This window comes from Hypanus sabinus, chromosome 4 (genome assembly GCF_030144855.1).
Source record: "Hypanus sabinus isolate sHypSab1 chromosome 4, sHypSab1.hap1, whole genome shotgun sequence".
Classification (NCBI taxonomy): domain Eukaryota; kingdom Metazoa; phylum Chordata; class Chondrichthyes; order Myliobatiformes; family Dasyatidae; genus Hypanus; species Hypanus sabinus.
In genome coordinates, this window is record NC_082709.1 from 64,230,987 (window position 1) to 64,253,936 (window position 22,950).

At 41.3% G+C, this 22,950-nt stretch overlaps 1 protein-coding gene across 4 annotated transcripts in view; it reads left to right on the plus strand.

Moving 5' to 3' along the window:
* pard3bb (par-3 family cell polarity regulator beta b) overlaps positions 1-22,950 on the plus strand; it is a 1,128,463-nt gene that overhangs the window by 101,162 nt on the left and 1,004,351 nt on the right. For all 4 annotated transcript variants that reach the window (XM_059967323.1, XM_059967326.1, XM_059967321.1 and 1 more), the window contains exon 2: positions 19,609-19,710. In XM_059967323.1, coding sequence (XP_059823306.1) covers positions 19,609-19,710 — 102 coding nt within the window. The remainder of the gene's footprint in view (positions 1-19,608; positions 19,711-22,950) is intronic.

A 22,950-nucleotide genomic window follows, 5' to 3' on the forward strand; every position in this document is an offset into this window, starting at 1 on the left:
TTTCACCCACAACCTGTGACCTGTAGTTGTACTCCCACCCAACCTCTGCGGAAAAAGCCTGCTTGCATTTACCTTACCCCTCATAATTATGTATACCTTCATAAAATCTCTCAATATTCTGTGTTCCACGGAATAAAGTCCTAACCTATTTAGTCTTTCCATATACCGTAACTCAGGTCCTCCAGACCTAGCAATGTCCTTGTAAATTTTCTCAGTTCTTCCAAACACCTTTCCCATAGGCAGGCGACCAAAAATGCATGCATTACTCCAAATTCGGTCACATCAATGTCTTATACAACTTCAATATAACATTCCATCTCCTGTACTCAAAAGCTTTCTTTACGACACTATCTACCTGTGATGCTTCTTTCAATGGATTATGAACCTGTATTCCCAGATCCCTTTGTTCTATTGAACTCTTTGGTGCCCTACCATTTCCTGTGTAAGATCTACCCTGGTTGGTCCCACCAAAGTGCAATGCGTCACACTTGCCAGCATTAAATTCCATCTTCAATTTTGCAGCCATTTTTCCAACTGGTCCAGATTCCAATGCAAGCCATGATAGTCTTCCTTGCTGTCTACTACACCCCCAATCTTGGTGTCATCTGCAAATGTGGTGATCAAGTTAACTACATTATCATCCACATCATTGATGTAGATGACAATCAGATTTGGATCCCATTAGTCATAGGTCTCCAGTCAGAGAGGCAGCCGTCTGCTACTGCTCTCTGGCTTCTCCCACAAACCCTATGCCTGAGCCAGTTTACTACCTCATCTTGAATACCAAGCGACTGAACCTACTTGACCAGCCTCCCATGTGGGACCTTGTCAAATGCTTTGCTAAAGTCCATGTACATACAGCATCTGCTGTCATACCTTTATTAACTTTCCTTTTAACTTCCTCGAAAAACTCTTAGAAGCTTGTTCAGACACAACATACCATACACAAAGCCACACTGTCTATCCTTAATCAGTTTATATCTATCCAAATAGTCATATATCCTGTACCTTAGAATACCTTCCAATAACTTTTTCACTACTGATGTCAGGTTCACTAGCCTATAACTTCCTGGTTTGTATTTAGAGTAAAACAGTGAAACAACATTGCCTGCTTCCAATCCACTGGCACTTCACCAGTCGCTAAGGATAATTTAAATATCTCTGCTAGGGCCCCGGCAATTTCTGCATTTGCCTCTTGCAGGGCATGGGGGAGCACCTTGTCAGGACCCGAGGATTTATTCACCCTAATTTGCCTCAAGCCAGGAAACACCTTCTCCTCTATAACTGGTATAGGGTCTTTGAAGTTGATGCCATTTTGCTTCTCTTCTATAGACTCTGTGTCTGTCGCCTGAGGAAATACAGATACAAAAAATTCCTTTAAGATTTTCCTCCATCTCTGCAGGCTCTATACATGAATTACCCCATTCTGATCTTGCAATCCTTTTGCTCTTAACGTATGTAGAATCCCTGAGGATTCTCCTTCACCTTGTCTGCTAGAACAACTTTATGCCATCTTTTAGACAATAGACAATAGGTGCGGGAGTAGGCCATTCGGCCCTTCTAGCCAGCACCGCCATTCACTGTGATCATGGCTGATCATACACATTCATTACCCCGTTCCTGCCCTCTCCCCATATCCCTTGACCCCGCTATCTATAAGAGCTCTATCTAACTCTCTCTTGAATGCATCCAGAGACTTGGCCTCCACTGCCTTCTGGGGCAGAGCATTCCACATATCCATCACTCTCTGGGTGAAAAGGTTTTTCCACATCTCTGTTCTAAATGGCCTCTTTTAGCCCTCCTGATTTCTTTCTGAAGTGTTCTCTTGTATTTCTTATACTCCATAAGCACCTCATTTGTTCCTACCTGCCAATATCTGCTATGCACCTCTTTTTTTCTCAACCAGGTCCTCAATATCTCTTGAAAACCAAGGTACCCTACACTGATTATCTTTACCTTTTATTCTAACCAGCACATACAAGCTTTGTCCTTGCAAAATTTCACCTTTGAAAGCCTCCCACTTACCAAGTAGTCCTTTGCCAGCAAACAGCCTGTCCCAATCTATGATTGCCAGTCATTGGGGAAGCTTGCTCTCAATATTTCAGGAGTGTTCAGCAGATTGTCCAGTGGCTCTCTGAACTGCATTATCGAAGCAGATGGAGTGGATGCACTCAGCTGACTCGTGCACAGTGGGGTTGGTGCTAATTTGATGAACTGGGCCTTCTGTATTGCCCTGAGTGGAACTGGGAGGTGGAGGAATTGAGTAGGTGTTAATGAGCATTTAGAGGAATGTTTTGAGCTGGCAAGAACTCTGTGGGCTGAATGCCTCCCATGTTGCATGGAATTAGATGGGGTGAGTCTGATCTGAATCCTGGTTCTTCCGTCCTACCCCTTTGGTATTCTGATACCCATCCACCTCCTCTATTTGCCACCTCAAAGGAGACCAGCAGTGTTCCTGACCCTCTCTAGTGCTCCAGTTTTGCCCACACCCCTCATATATTCTCCTTCACCATCTGAGATGCTCAGGAAGTTTTAAATGCAGTTGCATCTTTGACTGAAGGTGCAGTCCAATTCCCTGCCTTGCCTTCTGGGGGCATGGCATGAGTCCTGGTTAATATCTGGGCTTCATTGCTGAGTATGAGGCTGGGAGAGGGCCAGCAGGATTGAACCTCTGTACCCCATTTAATTAGGTGTTTGTTTGTAAAGGTTGCAGCTGGCAAATCAAAGTGGCCATCCTGGTCTCTTGCAGTATGTTTAATGGAGGCCAATATGGAAAATGAAATTAAGTCATAAATGTTCTTTGAAGAATATTTTGTACAGATGCTGCCTGACTTGCTGAGTTCCTCCTGCGTTTTGTTTGTTTCTCAAGATTTCCCCCATGTGCAATGTTGGTCATGTTTGAAGGAGAACTTCAGCCTTGAATAAAGAAAGTTTTGTCTATCCCTTTAAACTTTGGCTCAATGTTTTGTGACATGGCATTGTCCTATTGCAAAGGAATTTATCCATAGTGATGCTTCAAGAGCAGCACTGTAGCTAGGGGATATGAGTCACTCTATTATTGCTGTGATTCACTCAGAAACTGGCACCCTAAAACATACCAGAACATTTAAAATAAAGAAAGAGAGCCATCTATGTGGAAACTCATTTCCCTTTTTGAACGTTCAGAATCCCAGAAAAGTGTATGATGTGTTTTTCAGGAAATATGGCGTCCAATTTGTGCATAGCATAATTCCACAAATGGAAGTAAGGAGATCAGAAAATAATGTGCTGCTCTTTGGTATGCTTTACCAGCAAGTTGAGGAACAGTAATTCCTCAACCATTAATCCCTTGAACCTAAAGGGGATAACTCCACTTGCTTTATTACTGAACTGTTCCTACAACCTATGGACTCAATTTCAAGAGCTCTTCATGTTCTTGATATTTTCAGCTTGTTTATCTGTCTCCCTCTCCCCCCCCCCTTTTGTATTTGCACAGTTTGTTGTCTTTTGCACACTGGTTGCCTGCCCTGTTGGTTGTGGTCTTTCATTGATTCTATTATGGTTATTGTATTTATTGAGAATCCCCGCAAGAAAATGACATATGTCATCCAGTAGGTGTAGTCTTGTTACCAGCTCTCAAAGTGGACATGAAATTAAGTTCAAAGTTCAAGTAAAGTTATTATCAAAGTGCATATGTGTCACCATATACAACCCTGAGGTTCATTTCCTTGCAGGCATCCTCAATAAATCCAAAATAGAATAATAACCAGAATAGAATCAATGAAACAGGACACTAACTTGGGCGTTCAACCAGTGTGTAAAAAAAACACAAATGGTGCAAATACAAAAAGAAATAAATAATAACCATTATAAATAAATAAGCATTAGATATCGAGAACTTGAGATGAAGAGTCCTTGAAAGTGAGTCCATAGATTGTGGAAATATTTCAATTTGTGGGGCAAGTGAAGTTGAGTGAAGTTATCCCCTTTGGTTCAGGAGCCTGACAGTTGAGGGGCAACAACTCAACCTGGTCGTGTCAGCCCTGGGGCTCCTGGAGTTTCTTCCTTATGGCAACAGTGATAAGAGAGCTTGACCTGGGCGGTGGAGTGGTGGGGGGGGGGGGGTAGGTTTCTCTGACGGATGCTGCTTCCTATGACAATGCTCCTATGTCGATGTGCCCAGTGACGGGGAGGGTTTTACTTGTGATGGACTGGGCCATATTCACTACCTTTTGTAGGATTTTCCATCAAGGGCAGTGGTGTTTCCATATCATGCTGTGACGCAGTCAGTCAATATACTTTTCACCACACATCTATAGTAGTCTTTGAGAACTTTAGATATATTTTCGCAGACTGCTAAAGAAGTAGAGGTGCTGCTGTGATTTCTTTGTATTTGCATTTACATACTGGGCCCAGGACAGGTCCTTCAAAATAAAAAGCACCATGGAATTTCAAGATGCTGACCCTCTCCACCTATGATCCTTCAGTGACGACTGACTCATGGTCCTCTAGTTTCCTCCTCCTGAAGTCAATAATTCAGCTCCTTGGTCTTGTTACGGCACCACTTAGCCAGATTTTTATTCTCCCTCCAAAATGGTGATTCGTCACCACCTTTGATTTGGCCTACAGCCATAGTGTTGTCAGCAAACTTGAATGTGGCATTGGAGCTGTGCCTAGCCATGCAGTCGTAAGTGTAAAGTGAGTAGAACAGTGAGCCAAGCACATAGCCTTGTGGTGCATCTGTGCTGCTGGAGATTGAGGAGAACCTCTTGTAACTTGGTCACCAGACTTGAATGCCTCTGATCTGGAACTATGTCTCTTCCACTCCAGCGCAGTATTACAACCGACAGAGGAAACTGCAACGTATGTGGAAGAAGTGCACTTCCCCGAGGTCAGAGACACCTGCACAGGAGGACATGTAAATTGTTTGTGTCTATAGCCAGGCACTGCTGGTAGGAAGTAGCTACAAGGATTTGAGCATATCCCTGAAAGCCTGCACTTTGAGGAAGCTTGCTGTGCAAGCATGTGCCAACTCTGCTTGCTTCTGTGTGTGAAAGGAGAGGCGAATATTGTTTTCTGTTCTTGAATGTGAAGTCTGAGTGACCTCCCTAAAGCAGGGTGAGCAAACACACCGCCAGATGTACCAGAGGTCACCTGCAGTAGGCTGAGGTGAGGAATCTGAGAAGAAACTATGACATAACTCTTACTGAGCAAAACAATTAAGATCTATGGAGTCTGTAACTGATGTTGCAGGAACTCTCAGATCTTAAAAACAATACCCAAAAACGGATTGCTCGCAACTCAACCAGCATGGTTTCAGGTGAAATGGGGTTAATTAAAACTGGTTGTACTTACTTTCACCTACAATGCAGCGGTTAGGGCGCTTTATGCTGAAAAATAAATGTGAGAGAAAGCAGAAATTCCACCAAGAATTTTGGATATTCCTGAGTGTGATAAGGCACATTGAGAATGTGCAAAATTGTGGTTCATGATGAGGTTAGGGTCAGACAAATTTTAAACAGCAGGTTGTTATTTCTCAAGGAGTTATGTGAATGAATTTCTAGACCTCCTTTCAAACTCTTTTGATTTGTTTTAAAACCAAAGGCAAGATGAGTATCGCTTAGAAGTACATTGGTTGAATAGCCGCTTACAAAAGTGTGTGCTTCTGTTAGTGGAATGGAACATCCAGTTTTATTAACTGTGAAGAGGACTATGATGACCCCAGTAGCTCTGATCATTTAATGGCTTGAATCTTTTGACGAGGCATTGCTGTAAAACTGACTTGACATGAAGCTCAAGTACTCAGTCTGTTTTCTGCAACAAAAGCTTTCTTGTTGGGAAAATTACTGCAGAATCTCTGCAATGCAATCTCTGAAATAATCAAGGAAGTGAATAGAATGCAGGCCTGGCTCTCAGGGGGGCCCCATTGCTAATGGGTGGAAGTTGAATTTGCAGCTGTACAGAGCTGCTGTTGAATACCATGTTGAGTTCTGTGCTCTAGGCATCATCCCTTGAAGTGCAGATACACCTGCATGGTACCAGTGCTGAAGGGGTTAAAATAGGAAAGCAAAGATTAGGCTTGTTTTTTTTTCTGAATATTGAGGATTTCAGAGTGACTTTAATTGAGATGCTTAAGATGGTTAAACGAGCCAATTAAAAGATTGTCAACAGAATAAGAATTAAGATTTATTTTCACTGTCTTATATGACATGAAATTTGTTGTATTTTGGCAGCAAAACAGTCCAAGAGCATAAAATTGCTGTAAAGTACCAAATAAAGCAAAGGACAAGAATAATAAGATAGTATGAGTTCATTGATTCATGTACCAATCAGAAACATTGTGGTGGAGGGGAAGAAGCTGTTTCTAAATCATTGACTGTGGGTCTTCAGTGTCCTGTCCCACCTTCTTGAGGCAATGGCTCTTCCATGTGTCCTTGTGCCCCTGATGGAGTTGTCTGAGTCGACAACCCTCTGCAGCCTCTTATGATGCTGTGAATTGAAGCCTCCATAGCAGGCTGTGATGGAACCATTCAGATGTGCTCTTCACCATACGTCAGTAGAACTTTGCAAGGGTCTTTGGTGATGTACCAAATCTCCTCAAACTCCTAATGGCGTAGAGTCACTGGTTTAATTGTGATTACGGAAGTGGTGTTGGGCCCAAGATGGATCATACAAAATATTAGCACCAGGAGCTTAAAGCTGCTTACCCCTTTTACCACTGACCCCACAATTTTCCCTTCCTGAAATCATTTTTCCCTAGTTTAGGAGTGTAGAACAAGCAGCATCACCTTAAAATTGGAGAAAGACTGTTAGAAGTTGTCATGAAGCATTATTTTTAAACATATAAATCTGCAACTCTGTCTTCTCCAAATAGCTGCCAAGACTGGGATCAATATAACATCCCAAAACTGCGATTAATATATTTTTGATGGACATGGACTAAATGCATTTGGTACCGCAGTGAATGGATGGAATCCGGAAATTGCCACTTCGGTTTTCCCTTAAGATGCCCCAAGTTTTTCTTGTCACTGTGTTACTGAATAATCAGGCTGTGTGCATGGTGGTTCAAGTACATGAACATCTTGCGAGGTTGTGAACCATTTCTATGCCATGTGGAATTTTTGCACCTGAATGCTGACTTAATGCTCCTTGCTGGGAAATACTTGAGCACAGATAGAATTAGTTTTCTTTAACAGAGAGTTGCCATCGGTTGCAGAATGATCTCATCAAATCTTGGTTTAAAAAAATCAATTTCCTTCCTGTTTAAATATAATTATATATAAATCTAGTCCTGAATATCCTTTATTATCCTTGGAGTTTCTGGACCTTTGAAACATTGAAAATCCACAGCACATTACAGGCCCTTCAGCCCACAATGTTGTGCCGACCATTTAACCTACTCTAGAAACTGTTGAGAATTTCCCTACCACACAACCCTCTATTTTTCTAAGCTTTGCTTCACTTGAAGGTGGTGATGAAGCATCAGAGTCACAGAGGTGACAATGAGGGTAGAAACAGGATGATCTGGCAGATTAATGCATGGCTGAGAAGCTGGTGCAGGGGGCAGGGCTTCAGGTTCTTGGATCATTGGAATGTCTTCTGGGGGAGGTATGACCTGTACAAAAGTGATGGGTTGCTCCTGAACCCAAGGGGGACCAATGTTCTCATTGGCAGGTTTGTTAGAACTGTTGGGGATGGTTTAAACTAATTTGGCACAGGGTGGGAACCAGAGTGAAGGACAAACTGTTTAAAAAAAAGAAAGGAGGAAGGCAGCAGAAAGAAAATTATAAACCAGCTAGCCTGACCTCAATGGTTGGGAAGATGTTAGAGTCAGTTGTTAAGGATGTGCTGATGGAGTATTTGGTGACACAGGACAGGATAGTACAAAGTCAGCATGGTTTCCTTAAGGGAAAATCTTGCCAAATGAACCTGTTGGAATTCTTTGAGGAGATTACACATAGGATAGATAAAGGGGATGTAGTGGATGTTGTATATTTGGTCTTTCAGAAAGCCTTTGATAAGGTGCCACACTTGAGGCAATTTGCTAAGTTAAGAGCCCATGGTATTACAGGAATGTTACTAACATGGTTAAGGCATTGGTTGATTGGTCGGAGGCAGTGAGTAGGAATAAAGGATCCTTTTCTGGTTGGCTGCCAGTGAGTAGTGGTGTTCTGCAGGGGTCAGTTTTTGGACCTTTTCTTTTTATGCTGTATATCAATGATTTAGATGGTGGAATAGATGGCTTTGTTGCCAAGTTTGCAGTTGATACAAAGATTGGTGGAGGGACATGTAGTGTTGAGGAAACAGGTAGACTGCAGAAGGATTTGGACAGATTAAGAGAATTGGTAAATTAAATGCAATGTTAGAAAATGCATGGTCGTGCACTTTCACTTTGGTAGTAGAAATAAATGTGCAGGCTATTTTCTAAACAAGGAGAAAATCCAAAAATCTGAGATGCAAAGGGACTTGGTTCTTGTGCAAAACACCTTAAAAGTTAACTTGCAGGTTGAGAATGTGGTGAGGAAGGCAAATGCAATGTTTGCCTTCATTTCAAGAAGTCTAGAATACAAGAGCAGGGATGTGATGCTGAGTCTTTCTAAGGAACTGGTGAAGCTTTACCATAAGTATTGTGAACAGTTGGGGGCTGTTCATCTAAGAAAAGATGTGCTGGCATTGGGGAGGATCCAGAGGCGGTTCACATGGATGATTCTGGGAACGAAAGTGTCATCATATGAGGAATGTTTGATGGCTCAAGCTCTATACTTGTAGCAATTTAGAAGGATGGGGGGGGGGGATGGTCTCATTGAAACCTTTCAGATGTTGAAATGTCTAGACAGAGTAGATGTGGAAAGGATGTTTCCCATGCTGTGGGAGTCTAGGACAAGAGGGCACAGCCTCAGGATGGAGGGGCGTCCATTTAAAACAAAGATGCAGAGAAATTTCTTTAGCCAGAGGGTGGTGAATATCTAAAAGCGTTGGTGCATTAATCTGATTTTTATTCTCCACACATTCTCATCAATTTCCCCTCAGATTCTATCCCTCACTTACTCACTAGGGGAAATTTACAGTGGTCAGTTAGCTTCCAACCTACACATTATTGGCACGTGGGAAGAAACCAGAGCACCCAGAGCAACCCCACACTGTCACAGGGACTATGCGTAAACTCCACGGAATTTGACTGTATGAGTCATCAGTTTTACGATTGCACAGAAAGTACAGACTGATGTCTATTTAATTGAACAAAGGATATCTTTAAACTTTCATGAGAGTTTTGTGGATAGGTTACTCTCCCTGCAGATCTCTGGGGTGGCCTGAACTCATCAGGGTGGGGTAAAGCGAGTCAAGACTTACAGGAACAGCACAGCGTGGAACATGGTGAAATGTTGATTAACACTGCCAAAAGCTATAAATAATGATATATGAAATTAATTAAGATTATACTGTATGATATAAAATAGCTCCAACATACACTAATATGATTTCTTTATCCTGTACCTTACACAGTTTTAATTTGACTATAATTGTGTTTTGCTTGCATAGACTTCTCTGACTCAAAACACAACTTACTCACAACAATTACTTGAAGATCATTTCCATTTTATACCGTTTTTCAAATGTCTGTAGCTCCCAGCTGTCTATTAGCTTCAAGAATTACTTATTCTGCCTTTGGATGATGTTGGTGACTGCTTGGAGGAGCATATTTCCTTCTGTATAGCTGTGACAGCAGCTTCCTGTAAACTGCTGAAATCGTACCCATGACAGTTTGATTGATACAACCTCCATTTCAATTGTATCACCTTCAGCCTGCTGCAAGCTTGTGCAAAAAGATGTTTACCACAAGCAAGTCAAAAATGGTTTGCTTGTAAAAAGTCTTTAAGTTTTTAGTATTCTGGGATGCTGCTGGGCTTTACTTGCCTGCTTTTTAAGCCTGTTGATGCAGGACCAGCCAAGTTGCTGCCATCTTTACTTGCTTGTAAATTTATGAATCTTTGACAACCAAACCACAGAGGTTCAGAGGAGCTTGTCTGAGAGGACCTTGTATAAACTGGGTCTCTCAGTTCTCTTGGAGCAGGAGGGCAAGTGAATATGGTTTACATTATTAACATTTAAAAACTAACAACTACATTAATTGTTTGCTAAAAACACCAGTCAAAAAACATTTCCTCTCTGTTTATATCTGTTTGAAAAGTTCACTTGTAAGTCCCTTGCTTCCTGACAGATGCTGGAAAATTTGTAACCTGTTTTTAAACTATGAATGCTTACTATGAGCTAATACCAAAACTGCTGACAAGTAGATAGCACACCTCTCCATTCTTACTTTGGGTTGGATTGTCCAGCATGTCAGTGCATTGTCTTTAAATCTTGTTGAGTTTGCCAACTTTTCATCTGAGTTTGGTAAGTGAGTCTACTGTGCCAATTAGTATTTCCATTTCAATCATATAATATGGGTAAGTGGCCCTGAGTGGATTCTGTACTATTCACTGTTCAAGAGACCTTGGGGTAGATGGGTGAAGAAGTTGAGGTCTCATGATCAGTACTCATGCATTTATAATTTGATTTACTTTGTCACAGTTAATTGCCAAAGAAAGCCTTGGTAACATTTCTTGGTAACACGTCTTTGTTTGTACAAGGGGAAAACTCATCTTAAGAAAGGACCAGAGTCGAGGAAGATCGTCTGATAGGAATTGACAGATCCATAAACGTGATTTTAAAAAATACCCGTTTCCATCTCTTTTTTAAAAGCTTTGCTCAAAATGTCCTGCCTTCTTTGCTGGTGTTTTGGGCAAACTTGTTGCACATATAATTTCTTTGTTTGCCCTCTTTTCCTGGGAGCTCAGCAATGCATAGACTGCTCAACATTCCCAATCACCAAGAGCTCTTAAGCAGCTCGTTATGGCTGAGGCAAAAATTTCAATGGAGCTGGATTGACGAATGCAGGGAGCTGCTTGCTAACATGTTCAGTGGATGATTCACTTTCCAGAAGCACAGCGAGGGACCTGTTTTATTAAGAGGGCAGTCACTGACTGGCTTGGCCCAGTGATCAGCATACCACCTTGTCGCTCAGGCCACCTTCGAACTCAAAGGCAAAGCTAGTTGCAGCAGTAACAGCAGGTCTGTTGGTCAGATGATTCAAAGTTCAAAATACATTTATTATCAAAGTATGCATACGCTGAGATTCGTTTCCTTACGGGCAGCCACAAAACAAAGAAACCCAATAGAATCTATTTAAAAAAGACCTTCAAACACCCAGTGTGCAGGGGGAAAAAAAAAACAACCCAAATTGTGTAAACAACAAAAGCAAGTGAACAACTGAAGTTCACGGAAGCGTGTCCACAAACATGAATGTTGTCAATGCTGCAGGGCCGTTCCTCACCCTCGGACCCAGGCCCTGCTGCTTCGCTGTGCTCTCGGGCATGGGCCCTACCTCATTGATTCAGTCCATACTTGACCCTTCCAATTCAGCCTGGCACTTAAGTTGATCAAACTTCAGATCTTTTCCTCGTCCTCAGCCACCTTGACTCTCCCTCACCTTGGTTCTGCTGCGTCAAATCACCTCCAAGCTCACTTCAGCAAAAGCCAAATATCGGCTCATTCCTCGCTCTTGGGCCCGGGCCTGGCCACCTTGATCCGGCTGTACACATCACTCTGCAACCATCCTGTACCTTCGAGTCTTCAATTCACACCGCAAAGATGCCAGGTCGTACAGGTGGTTCAAAAGTTCAAGGGAATTTACAGTCTATTGATTGCTGTGATTATTTATCCAAAAAAAGTGAGATTAACAAAGTAGTTAGTTCAAGGTTCAAGGTATATACATTATGAAAGTATGAATGAGTATAGAATTCTGAGATTTGTCTTCTCTAGATAGCCATGAAGCAAAGAATATAATGGAAGCTATTAAAAGAAGAATGTCCACTCCCATTATGTGAAGAAATTAAAGGGGTTAAAGAGTAATTTTGATGTTGCTGACACATCAGAGGATGCGGTGTTAATTATACACTGCTTTCTGAACATGAGACATTGTTCTCGAAATTGCTAGACCAAGGTTTAAATAAAGAACCGCCTGATGAGGTGTGATGTCCTAACACAGGTTCTTAGAAGTAAACGGGAACTATCCATGCTAAGCAGGTTCTTAGAACAATGATTCAGTAAAATGATCAATTACCTTATAAGTACCTTATGTTACTGTTACTGTGCAAGTAAAGAAGAAATTGCACAATTGCTTAACAAGTGTACGCGACTACATGTGTATAAAAGAGCCATGCTTGTACAAGTAAATGGAGACCCCGATGCAGACTCCAAGAGAGTGCTGAAGGAAGGTTCTCCCTAGTAACGAGCTACTAATAAAAAGCTGTTGCTTTATCTTCCGTAGTACTGTGTGTTCTTGTATCGGGTAACAGGTAATAATTACAAGTAAGGTTTAACATATGCACAAAAAAAATATTGAGCAAATGACAACAAAAACATCGAATACCCCCATGCACAAAAAACAAATCCTGCAAATGGCAACAAGAACATCAGTGACCCCCCCCCCCACGTGCAAAAAAAAGCAAACTCCGCCCATGAGTTAAAAAGACAAACACATTGCGCAAAGGCAACAAGGAAGAACAGGTGAAAACACAGAATATAAAAACATAAAACTGAAAGTGTTCAAAAGGTAATTCATAAGTTCCAGACCCAGAACTTTGCTATCATCCTCTGACAACATTGAGGGAGAGACAGAGACCATCCAAACGCAGGGGCTTTCCTTCAGGAGCAGTAAGGAAGCGATGGTCACACACAGACATCTTCCTTGGGCAGCAGCAAACGTAAGACTGGTGGATGGCACTGAACACTTGCTTGCATTCTGCACTCGCCTTTGTCTCTAAGTTTCTAGGCCTTGAGGCTGCTCGCCTCCTGGAATCTTATCAGAGACAAGAAAGCACCAGATCACTAAATTGATCTTCAAACTGTTGGTCACAGGCTCTAACAGTACCAGAAGTGCATTTCAAATAAAAAGGAGTGCAAGAAACAGTTTCATGGACTCCCTGGAAGATGTCGTCTGAAGTAGCATTGTTGGCTGGTGCTATCTTGACCGGATGTTTTGCTTTCTTTTGTTTGCTATCGACAAGAAATCGCTGTGTTCCACCAGTGCTGTCTTAAAATGAAAGAAAGATTCAGCCCATTACCCAGATTATACTGATGTTGCTCTATTAATTTCTGGGCCAGCTTTCCTGGATGGGTATCTGCTCTTTACCCCAGCCTCTCCTAGATGACAGTAAGATCCACCAACTTCTCGATAAAGATGTTTTTGCTGAATTCTCTTTGGGATTGAAAGGTGACAATGTTACATTTGTTAATTGTGGTTTTGGATCTGAAGTAGGATAGTTTTGGTTTTGAGTTGGACTCGTACCTTGGATACAAATGTAGACTGCTAATTCAGTAAATTACAGAGGTACTTTAACACTGTTGGCAGTGTAGTGCAGCAGGTGGAACATTAAAGTCGTCAGCTCAGATGGATATAAATGGTCCCACTATTCTTTTCTGTAGATGAGCAGGTGCATCATCCCTAGCAATAACATAACAGATTGGATTAACAAGGGTAGTCTGAGAATGTTTCTCCCATAGGAAGCTGAGAACTCAGGGTAGACTCAGATTATAAGACTTAGATGAAGTGGTATTGGAATTTTGAGCTTCTAACAGTTTTGGATATAAGTGTATGCAAGCCTGAGAAAGATTTTTGAAAAATGAAGGAATTTGGGAGATATTGGATTGGGCAACATTTGAGTAGTGATCGTACTGAAAGGAGGTTTTGTGGCCTCCTCCTTCCCCTTCCTTCACTTGGTGTCCTCTTCAGTAGTTATTCCTCGGTCAGTATTTTCTAAAGGTAGAAGAAAATTAGGCAAAGAGTCCCTGATTTGAAATGACAACAGTTCCCTCTTCCACAGATGCCAAGTGTGACAGTGGAAAAGTGTGCATGAAACTGGAGGAAATAGCGGAGGTACTTAATGAATACTTTGCTTCAGTATTTACTACAGAAAAGGATCTTGACGATAGTAGGAATGACTTGCAGTGGACTGAAAAGCTTGAGCATGTAGATATTTAGGAAGAGGATGTGCTGGAGCTTTTGGAAAGCATCAGGTTGGGTAAGTCACTGGGACAAGACGGGATGTGCCCCAGGCTACTGTGGGAAGCGAGGGAGGATATTGCTGAGCCTCTGGCAATGCTTTTTGCATCATCAATGAGGATGGGAGAGTTGAGGATTGGAGGATTGTGGATGTTGTTCCTTATTCAAGAAGGGAGTAGGGATAGCCCAGGAAATTATAGACCAGTGAGTCTTACTTCAGTGGTTGGTAAGTTGATGGAGAAGATCCTGAGAGGCAGGATTTACGAACATTTGGAGAGGCACAGTATGATTAGGAATAGTTAGCATGGCTTTGTCAAAGGCAGGTCGTTCCTTATGAGCCTGATTGAATTTTTTGAGGATGTGTCTAAACACTTTGATGAAGTTAGGGCTGTAGATGTAGTGCATATGGATTTTAGCAAGGCATTTGATAAGATACCCCATGCAAGGCTTATTGAGAAAGTAAGGAGGCATGGGATCCAAGGGGACATTGCTTTGTGGATCCAGAACTGGCTTGCCCACAGAAGGCAAAGAGTGGTTGTATACCCGTCATATTCTGCAGTGGTGTGCCTCAGGGATCTGTTCTGGGACTCTTACTCTTTGTGATTTTTATAAATGACCTGGTTGAGGAAGTGGAGGGATGGGTTAGTAAATTTGCTGATGACACAAAGGTTGGGCGTGTTGTGGATAGTGTGAGGGCTGTCAGAGGTTACAGCGGGACATTGATAGGATGCAAAACTGGGCTGAGAAGTGGCAGATGGCATTCAACCCAGACAAGTGTGAAGTGGTTCATTTTGGTAGGTCAAATATGATGGCAGAATATAACATTAATTGTAAGACTCTTGGCAGTGTTGCATGAATTCAAGTATTTTTATTTCTGTAGTTGAATAATCAGAAGAAAAAATTGTCTCAGTATTTAATATGCGACTGAGAGAAAGACTCTGGACTGAATGGCCTCGTGTGTCATAAGGAAACATAGGAAGCAAAATATGAAAAATTTTCCTTATCAAAAGATTCCTAATCTCTCTTTAAGGAATGCAGTCCCAGCTTGTTCAAATGTTTATAACTAGGCATAATCTCCTGGTTCTGACATCTTTTATTTTGTTTTATTTGTTTGTTTGTTTGTTTATTTAGTTAGTTAGAGATACAGTGCAGAAGAGGCCCTTCTGACCCATGAGCTACATCACCCAGAAACACACGTACTTAAATACTTAACACTATCCTAATCTTTACAATGACCAATTAAACTACTAACATATACATCTTTGGAATGTGGGAGGAATATACAAATTCCTCACAGATGGCACTGGGATTGAACTCTCAACTCTGGAATGCCCCGTGCTGTATTGGTGTTGTTGTAGCTGCTACGCTACCTTGGTGTCCCTAAGTTTGCCAGTGCTTTTATATCTTTTCTTTCAATTTGGTCATCTCATAAAGGTTTCAGACTATTTTGACCTAGCTCCTAATTCTCCTCTTCTGGAATATTCACTGAAAGATCTACATAGATTTTGTAACCAGGGAAAGAAATTAAATTTTCACACAATGTTGTGAATTGTCATGAAACTGTGTCAATTGATAAGGACCATTTTTTTTTGGTAATTACTGTAATTTGGAAGCGTAGATCCATCAGTAACCAAAATGGAAGCTGAATCAAGGCGAGGCAGTTACTAATTAGTTTGTGTGGGATTGTGAACCAGTGTGCTTGGCAATGTGTTGCTATGACAACAGTTTTAAAAAACAAAACACTTTCTCTTACCAGCCTGATCTGCTCTGAGCAATCCCTGCTGAGGGAAAAAAGAAAATAAATTGGTTGTTCTCCAGCTGCTTCAGCTGATTCTTTTTTAGATGTTCCAATTGTCGTCGTGTTCTGAATCATGCTGGGGTGTGTGTTCTACTTGCCTTTCAGCCCTTCCATTGCATCCATCACTGGGAGAATTCACATTCACAAACAACTAAATGGGAGGGAAATGTTAGTCTAATGGCTTGTGTGCAAAGTTTTAGAAGAGTGCTGTCTGTTGTAAATGGCATCGCTTGGCAGACTGAATGAGACACAGTTTGGGCTCCCAGGCAGACAGCAAAGGATCTCCCATAAATTGAGGGAAGAAGCTTTAATGAATAATTATAGCTTGATCAAAACCACTGAATCTTATCGTTATCAGATTGTTGATTATGGGACTTTGCACAAATTGGCTGGCTCTTCTGTTACTTCAGGGTATTTACGGTTATTGCTGCATTGCAACAGAAAACCTGCAGTTCCCGAAAGCAAGGTTGGAAATGTCCATTTGGGGTTTGCCCAGCAATGGGTGGACGCAGGCCCTGTATGTGGTGGCACTTGGTGTTTGTGTAACCGTGGTCTACCCAAAGCTTTTGATAGCAGCTGAGGTTCTCAAGTTCAGTTGAGTTTATTGGCATGTATCCAAATACAGTGAGGTACAGGCACAATAATAAACTTGCTGGAGTATCATAGGCACGTAGGTTTGGATAATGCAACTAATAATTTATACAAGACAGTGAAGAGAAGGTAGTGTAAGAGGTGGTCATGGTGTTCCGTTGCTGAGTTCTGATAAGTCGATTCAAGATCTGATGGTTGTATGAAAGAACCTGTACCTCCAGCCTTGCCTATCTAGGATTGCCAAAGGTAGGTCTGGCCATGTTGTGGTTGCACAATCTGTCCTATTAAACTCTGCTTCACTACCTGTCTCTCGTGAGAAGGTTTGTACAAAAGAAAACCTTAAATCACAAGGCAATTGGGTTTAGTGGACTGCATGGAATATTCTTGAAAACCTGTGGGGGAAATGAGCTGGAGGGTCCTTGAGCAGGTAATGCGGCAGCACAGTGTGGTGCCTTTAGTAGAGCCTCTGCCATCAATGCTCCAGCAACTGAAGTTCAGTCCTGATCACTAGCACTGACTTGTGGAGTTTGCATGTTCTTTCTGTGACCACATATTTCCTCCAGGTGCTTCAGTGTCCTCCAGAGTACCAAACACAACTTGGTTGGTAGGCTAATTGGCAACTGTAAATTGCCCCCAGTCTGTAACTGGATGGGGGTCAGTGAGATGATAACTGGAATTGACAATTAGCAAGAACAGATGCTTGCTAGTCAGCCCTGACATTGGCCATAGGGCTGCTTTCCTTATAATATGACAATGTGTCTCTAAATTTTAGAGTCTAAAATCTCATTGCTTGGTTGGTGGAGAGATGAGTCCTCCCAGTCAGATCTGTAATTCACGGCCAGAGTTTCAGCATAAAGGTGCTTGCAGATAAGACCATTGTCCCTCCATCCTTCTGACTTCTGAACTGTTCATTTGCTAAGAAGGCCTGGAAAGAGATATGTTAGTCTTTGAGGTTTATTCCATGTTGATGTATTACACAAAACCCTAATCTCTTTGGGCTTATTGAAGGGCATACACTGTGAAGAGCATCAGCTGCTGCTGGAAAATTATCGATTCAGTGAAACACATCTTTATGGTCTGTTTGAAACGTGCTGATCTTCCAGTGAAGCAAGCTATCTATGATCATTGCAGGTGACACAATCCGAGGTACTGGACTACATGCTAAGGGATGGTGGTATATGGCGACGTTTTGAAGGGAGCTTAAAAAAAACACTAACTATTCTATTAATCACTGCAATCATTGCAATCTGCAGCCTGTAATTTCCCTTCGGGAGTTGTGCTTTTGAACTGTCTGAGCGACCAGGCATTTTTGCGGTTTCCTGAAGATTTCGGCAAACTGGAGAATGCAGGTGTGGCCATGGCTAGAGCAGGCTTAGGGCCAGATCGAAACTTTGGGTCGGATTGAAGTGGCGAGTCCTGGGCCAGAGAGCGAAAAACTAACCGATGTTTGTCTGATTTAAGCACTGAGCCCAGAGTAAAATGATTGAGGCATCAACGTTGAGTCTGAGGCTCACTGCTCCGTGGGCTTTCCTTGCTTCGGCACTGAATGGACTTGGCAGCAGTGGCTCACAGCCATCGGGCTCCTGTGTCATCTCAGTGCTGAACTAGCTCCATGTCCGTGGATTCACTTTCGGGGATTCTGCAGTTCATGTTGTGTGTGTTCATTGTTCCGTATTGGTGGTACAATTTGTTCTTTTTTGCGCGCATTGTATTTTTGACCATCTTTGTTGTGTGGGTTTTTTTATGGGTTCAATTGTGTTGTTCATCTTGTGGTTGCCTGTAAGAAAAATAACTCTCAAGATTGTAGATGGTATACATTGGATTTTGAAGCTTTGGTGCAGTCATTGCAAAGGCTACCTGTGGAAGGGGCAAGATCTAAGACCCTCTTGCCAGTGCAGGCAGAGGGGATGGAGTAACATGCAGCAATACACTGGAGGAACTTTGCAGGTCAGGTAGATCGGAAGGAAACTGATCAGTTAATATTTGGGCAGGGACCCTTTATCAGTGGAGAGAACCACCATGAAAACTTCCTGCACTTATTTCTCATGGAACAGATGTGAAAGGCAGATTTGACGTCTTGCTGACACAACGCAAATGTTGCTAGCAATAAATAGGTCAGTCCTTCATTGAGTTCAGTGTTGACTGGCAACTCCTGTGACACTGCTGGTGCCAAACTGTATCGGTCTCTGTCATTTCTTTGGGTTCATCAGATGTGTGGAGAGAGGGAGCCTGCTACATGGGCAACAGCTTGCCCTCCATACGTACCCCCCAGACTTGTGTATCTAGACAGCTAGAACACAGTATCTATGGTCAATATCCACTACTGACGGAGGTCCTCAAATTTTAAACACTTTAATTCAAGCATATATTTTGAAGCTAATGTCTGATGTGGTATATTTTGTATCTACACTGGATTTAATTGGCTGTACTTTGAATTTTGTTGATGTGCGACATAGTAGTTTTGTTGACTGCTTCTTTCAACGGATGCTGCCCGACCTGCTGAGTTCATCCAGCTTTTTTGTACGTTTTGATTTGACCACAGCATCTGCAGTGTACTTGGTGTTTAATAGAAGTTTGCTTGTGTGGTACCGGAAGTAAGTTGAATGCCTTGATCTTTAGTGGTTGTAGTGATGCAAGTGTTTTTCTGGAGCAGTCAGTTTGAGAAATCTACACTGTTGTTTGAAACCGTGACAAAAATGATACCCATGTAGACCCTTCCCCAAAGAGAACAATTAATTATGCTTTGTAAATAGGAGTGTGCATTTATTCAAATTCTTCATTTTGCCGAGAAATGTTTCTAACATGTCAGTTGTGAAATTATGCACAAAAGCTTTGAAACATTCAATGTTATAGCAAGTTCCTTCATAAAGCATGTCTCAATTATACAATTTTAAATTCTTTTGTGGGAAATATGTGTCAGCAGTAAGACTGCCCACCTTGAGAAGATGTGAGTTGGTGAGGAATCTTCAGTGGTTGTTTTTGATGTGGTAAAGGTGCAATCACTGCACTGTTAGGAGGGAATTCCTGGAGTTTGATTTATCATCAATGAAAGAACAGTGATATATGTCAGCTTGGTATTCTGCTCTTTCCTCTGTTAATCATTGTAATGAAAATAGTGCTTTCTTTCTTTGTAAAGGATGCTGGATACTCGATTAAGATTCACCATTTGGAATATACAGATGGAGGGATACTAGATCCAGATGATGTTCTGATTGATGTAGTAGAAGACAAAGATAAGGTAAGGTTTAATTTTGGTTGTCTCTTTACTTCTGGATTTCCTTCAAACCTCCCATTGTGATGATCATTACACCAATATGGTAAAATGTCAAGCTTTTTCTAACTGACAATAAAAGTGTTGCATTTATCTCTGAACTGCAGATTTTCTAGTCAGGTTCTGGAGATCCTTAGAATTAAAATCAATCTCCAGTTTACTTGCACATCCTAAACAAAACAAGTGATGACGACATAAACAGAATTAGAAAAGTTTTGAAGATTGGAAGTCAGATATTCAGGTGCATTGAGAAGACAAGGTGTGATGAAATGTTAGTATTACCACATCCATAACATATGCATACGTAAATGTAACTCAGTTTTTCATTATTTAATGACATACACCAGTGATATTAAATCTGGTTCTGAATTCCACATTTGGTGAACATCACTAGAACATTTAGCTGTAAATGTATAAAGGGTTAAGAATCTTCTTCATGTGTTTTTCAAAATTCAACAATCTATTTATAAAAAACAGTTATATGATATATTCATTTGTCATCATCTCGGGGCAAGGCATAACATTTCATTAACATTTATTTTCACTGATATTAATCCCTTTGTGCACACAAGTTGAGGAAAGAGTCCAAGGGGTTTTGCATAGCTTCCAGTGTGCAATGATGGCAAGGGTTTCAACAACAGACTTTGTGGTGTTGGTACCAAACTGGTATGTGGTGAATGGCTACTTCAGGTGATGGGCAACCTGGTCTAAATGCCAGGGTGAATTTGACATTTTTTGGTGACAATGGCAAAGATGCAAAATGAGAGGAAACCTTCATTATTTCTTTTATTAGGAAAATTGCCATTGTGCAATGTTGGGCTGAAAAATATCCTGATATAATGGGTGCACAGCAGAGATGGTGCCTTGGATCGATTCTTTGGCTCAAGTATTATAATAATAAGGTAACATAACAGCAGGAGACAGGAAACTAAACATAGTTTTGATATGAAAGCTTGGATAATGCAGATATAAAAGTGATTATTAAGTTACACATCAACAGACATGAGGTTGAAATTGGCAAGTCTCCAATGATAGCAGAGATTAAAATTATGAGAAGAAATAAGCTATTTGGGGTAGCAGATGTACAGGGAAAGCTTGCACCAATACTGAGTGTTTCCTGTGAGGCGAGTTTACTCCTTTTAGCATTGATTACTGAGAATAAAGATTGAATGGATGTGGAGACAGAGATGATGGCATTGTCTCTCATTTAACTTAATTCAAGCTTCCCGTAAGATGCCGGTGCGCTTGGACGTAACAGCTTCTACAAGGTCAACCAGAGGTGTTATTGTCTTTTTTAAACATGTTTTTTATGATCGCAAGACCTTGCTGGACATTAAGAATTTAAAACTCTTGAGGTCTACACCCGCAGTGTGTTGCTCATTGGTGGAGAGTCTGAAGGAGCTGAACTTGGTGCAGACTGTGATGCTGCCTGGGACAGAGAGGCGTCGGTGCGTGAAGGAAGTGTGCAGTCCAACAGCAAGTGATCATCTTAGTCACGTTTCTTGTGACCGCAAGATCCTGTTGGACGTTGGTGTGGTCCGGTGGGCGAGCTGCCAGGTCTCGGTTGCAGCGTAGAACAAATCTCTAGCTGCAATGTTTTCTGTCTGCAGCCGCTAGGCGGCGGAGTCGAAGTTGGGTGCTCCACTAGAGTGCCAGAGGTGGTGTTACATGGCGTCCATGCTGGAATCAGTGCTTCCTCCCAGTGTTCGCTCTGCAGACAAGCTGGATTGTGTTTGACCGCAGATTGTTGCAACATTCGTAGTCTCAGGGACTTGGATTACTTTTTGTGTGACTGTAATTTACTGCCATCTTTTATGTTCTATATGCACCTCGCGCTGCATGTGACTGCTGGTAATGTGTTTTGCACTTTGGCCCTGGAGTAATACTGTTTTGTTTGGCTCTGTTCATTGGTATTCGTGTATGGTTGAATGACAAACTTGAACATGAACTTTATTAGTGCAAAAGTGCTCATGAGCAATGTAAATAAAACAGCAGAAAACCGGTTGGTGAATGCATTTATTTTTTTGCTTGTAGTTCATCAATTTTAGTGAGTAGTTCTCTCCAGACAATAACTTGAAGCTTTTTTTAAATTATAGAGTTCAGTTTGAAAGTTGGACCTTTCCAGAAACAAGGAGCCTTGTATTACCTTTGATGGAGTATTATCATTTTGCTGTTGAAAGCAGTAGAATCTGTCAGCAGAACAGTACTGATCCAAATACAAAAGCACCTCCAGTTTCCATTGCACAAATTAACAGCTTTTGAAAGGCTTCAAATCCCAGTGAGAAGCCATTGATCATGAGTGTTTTTCCTGCATGATGACAATACAGATAGAAAACTTTCGTTGTGCACCAAAAAGTTTCTAATGAATAATAGAATAATATAAAAGGGCCAATCTAATAATTCAGCTTGCATTTTGCAACTGAACTAATTCTTTTTATCACACTTAGTGTATGTTACTAAATAAAGTTGTAACATTAAGAACCAGTGGTTAGTTTTAGGGAAAATGAACCAAAAAATATACTTATTTTTCAATAAACCAAGAAGTTTTCAACTTACCCATTTGTTTTATGTCCTTGGGTATGTGTTGTAAAGTTGATATCCTTAAACTGAGCTGTTTCTCTTCATCTGTCCTCTTCTTTGGCTCCAGAGCAAGTATCCTCACTTGTAAGTATCAAGACATCAAGATTATTAATTCTACAGAACCTTAAGCCCGTAATCAGGACTCACAAAGTTAGTTTCATTTTTGTCAGGGTGGTTGATATAGAACCATTTTTGTCCCCTTAGCTGTTACAAGAGTAAATCCTTGGCAGTACAGTATTGGCAAAGAAGCTGTATTGGCTTGGTGTCCTGTTCCGTATTAATGTATCAACCAACTCTGTTTCCAACAGTAGTGACTTGTTGTTTATGGGACTTACTGTGTCCAAATTGTATTAGAACCATATTAATGACAACAAAGTTAAAAACATAGGGAAGATTTATTTGGTTGTTGCAGCACAGAAAATAGATCAGAGGGGTTTGGTTTGAAAGAAAAGAAGGATTAGATAGAGAGAAACTGTACTGACTGGCAGAAAGGTAATGAGCCAGGGTTCACAGATGAAGGTAATTAGCAGAAGAACTAAAATTAAAAGTTAAAGAATCTTGTTTTAATGTAATATCTGGTTAATGTCAGAGGTCACAGTCAAAGCAAATTAAATTGCACTGTTTAAA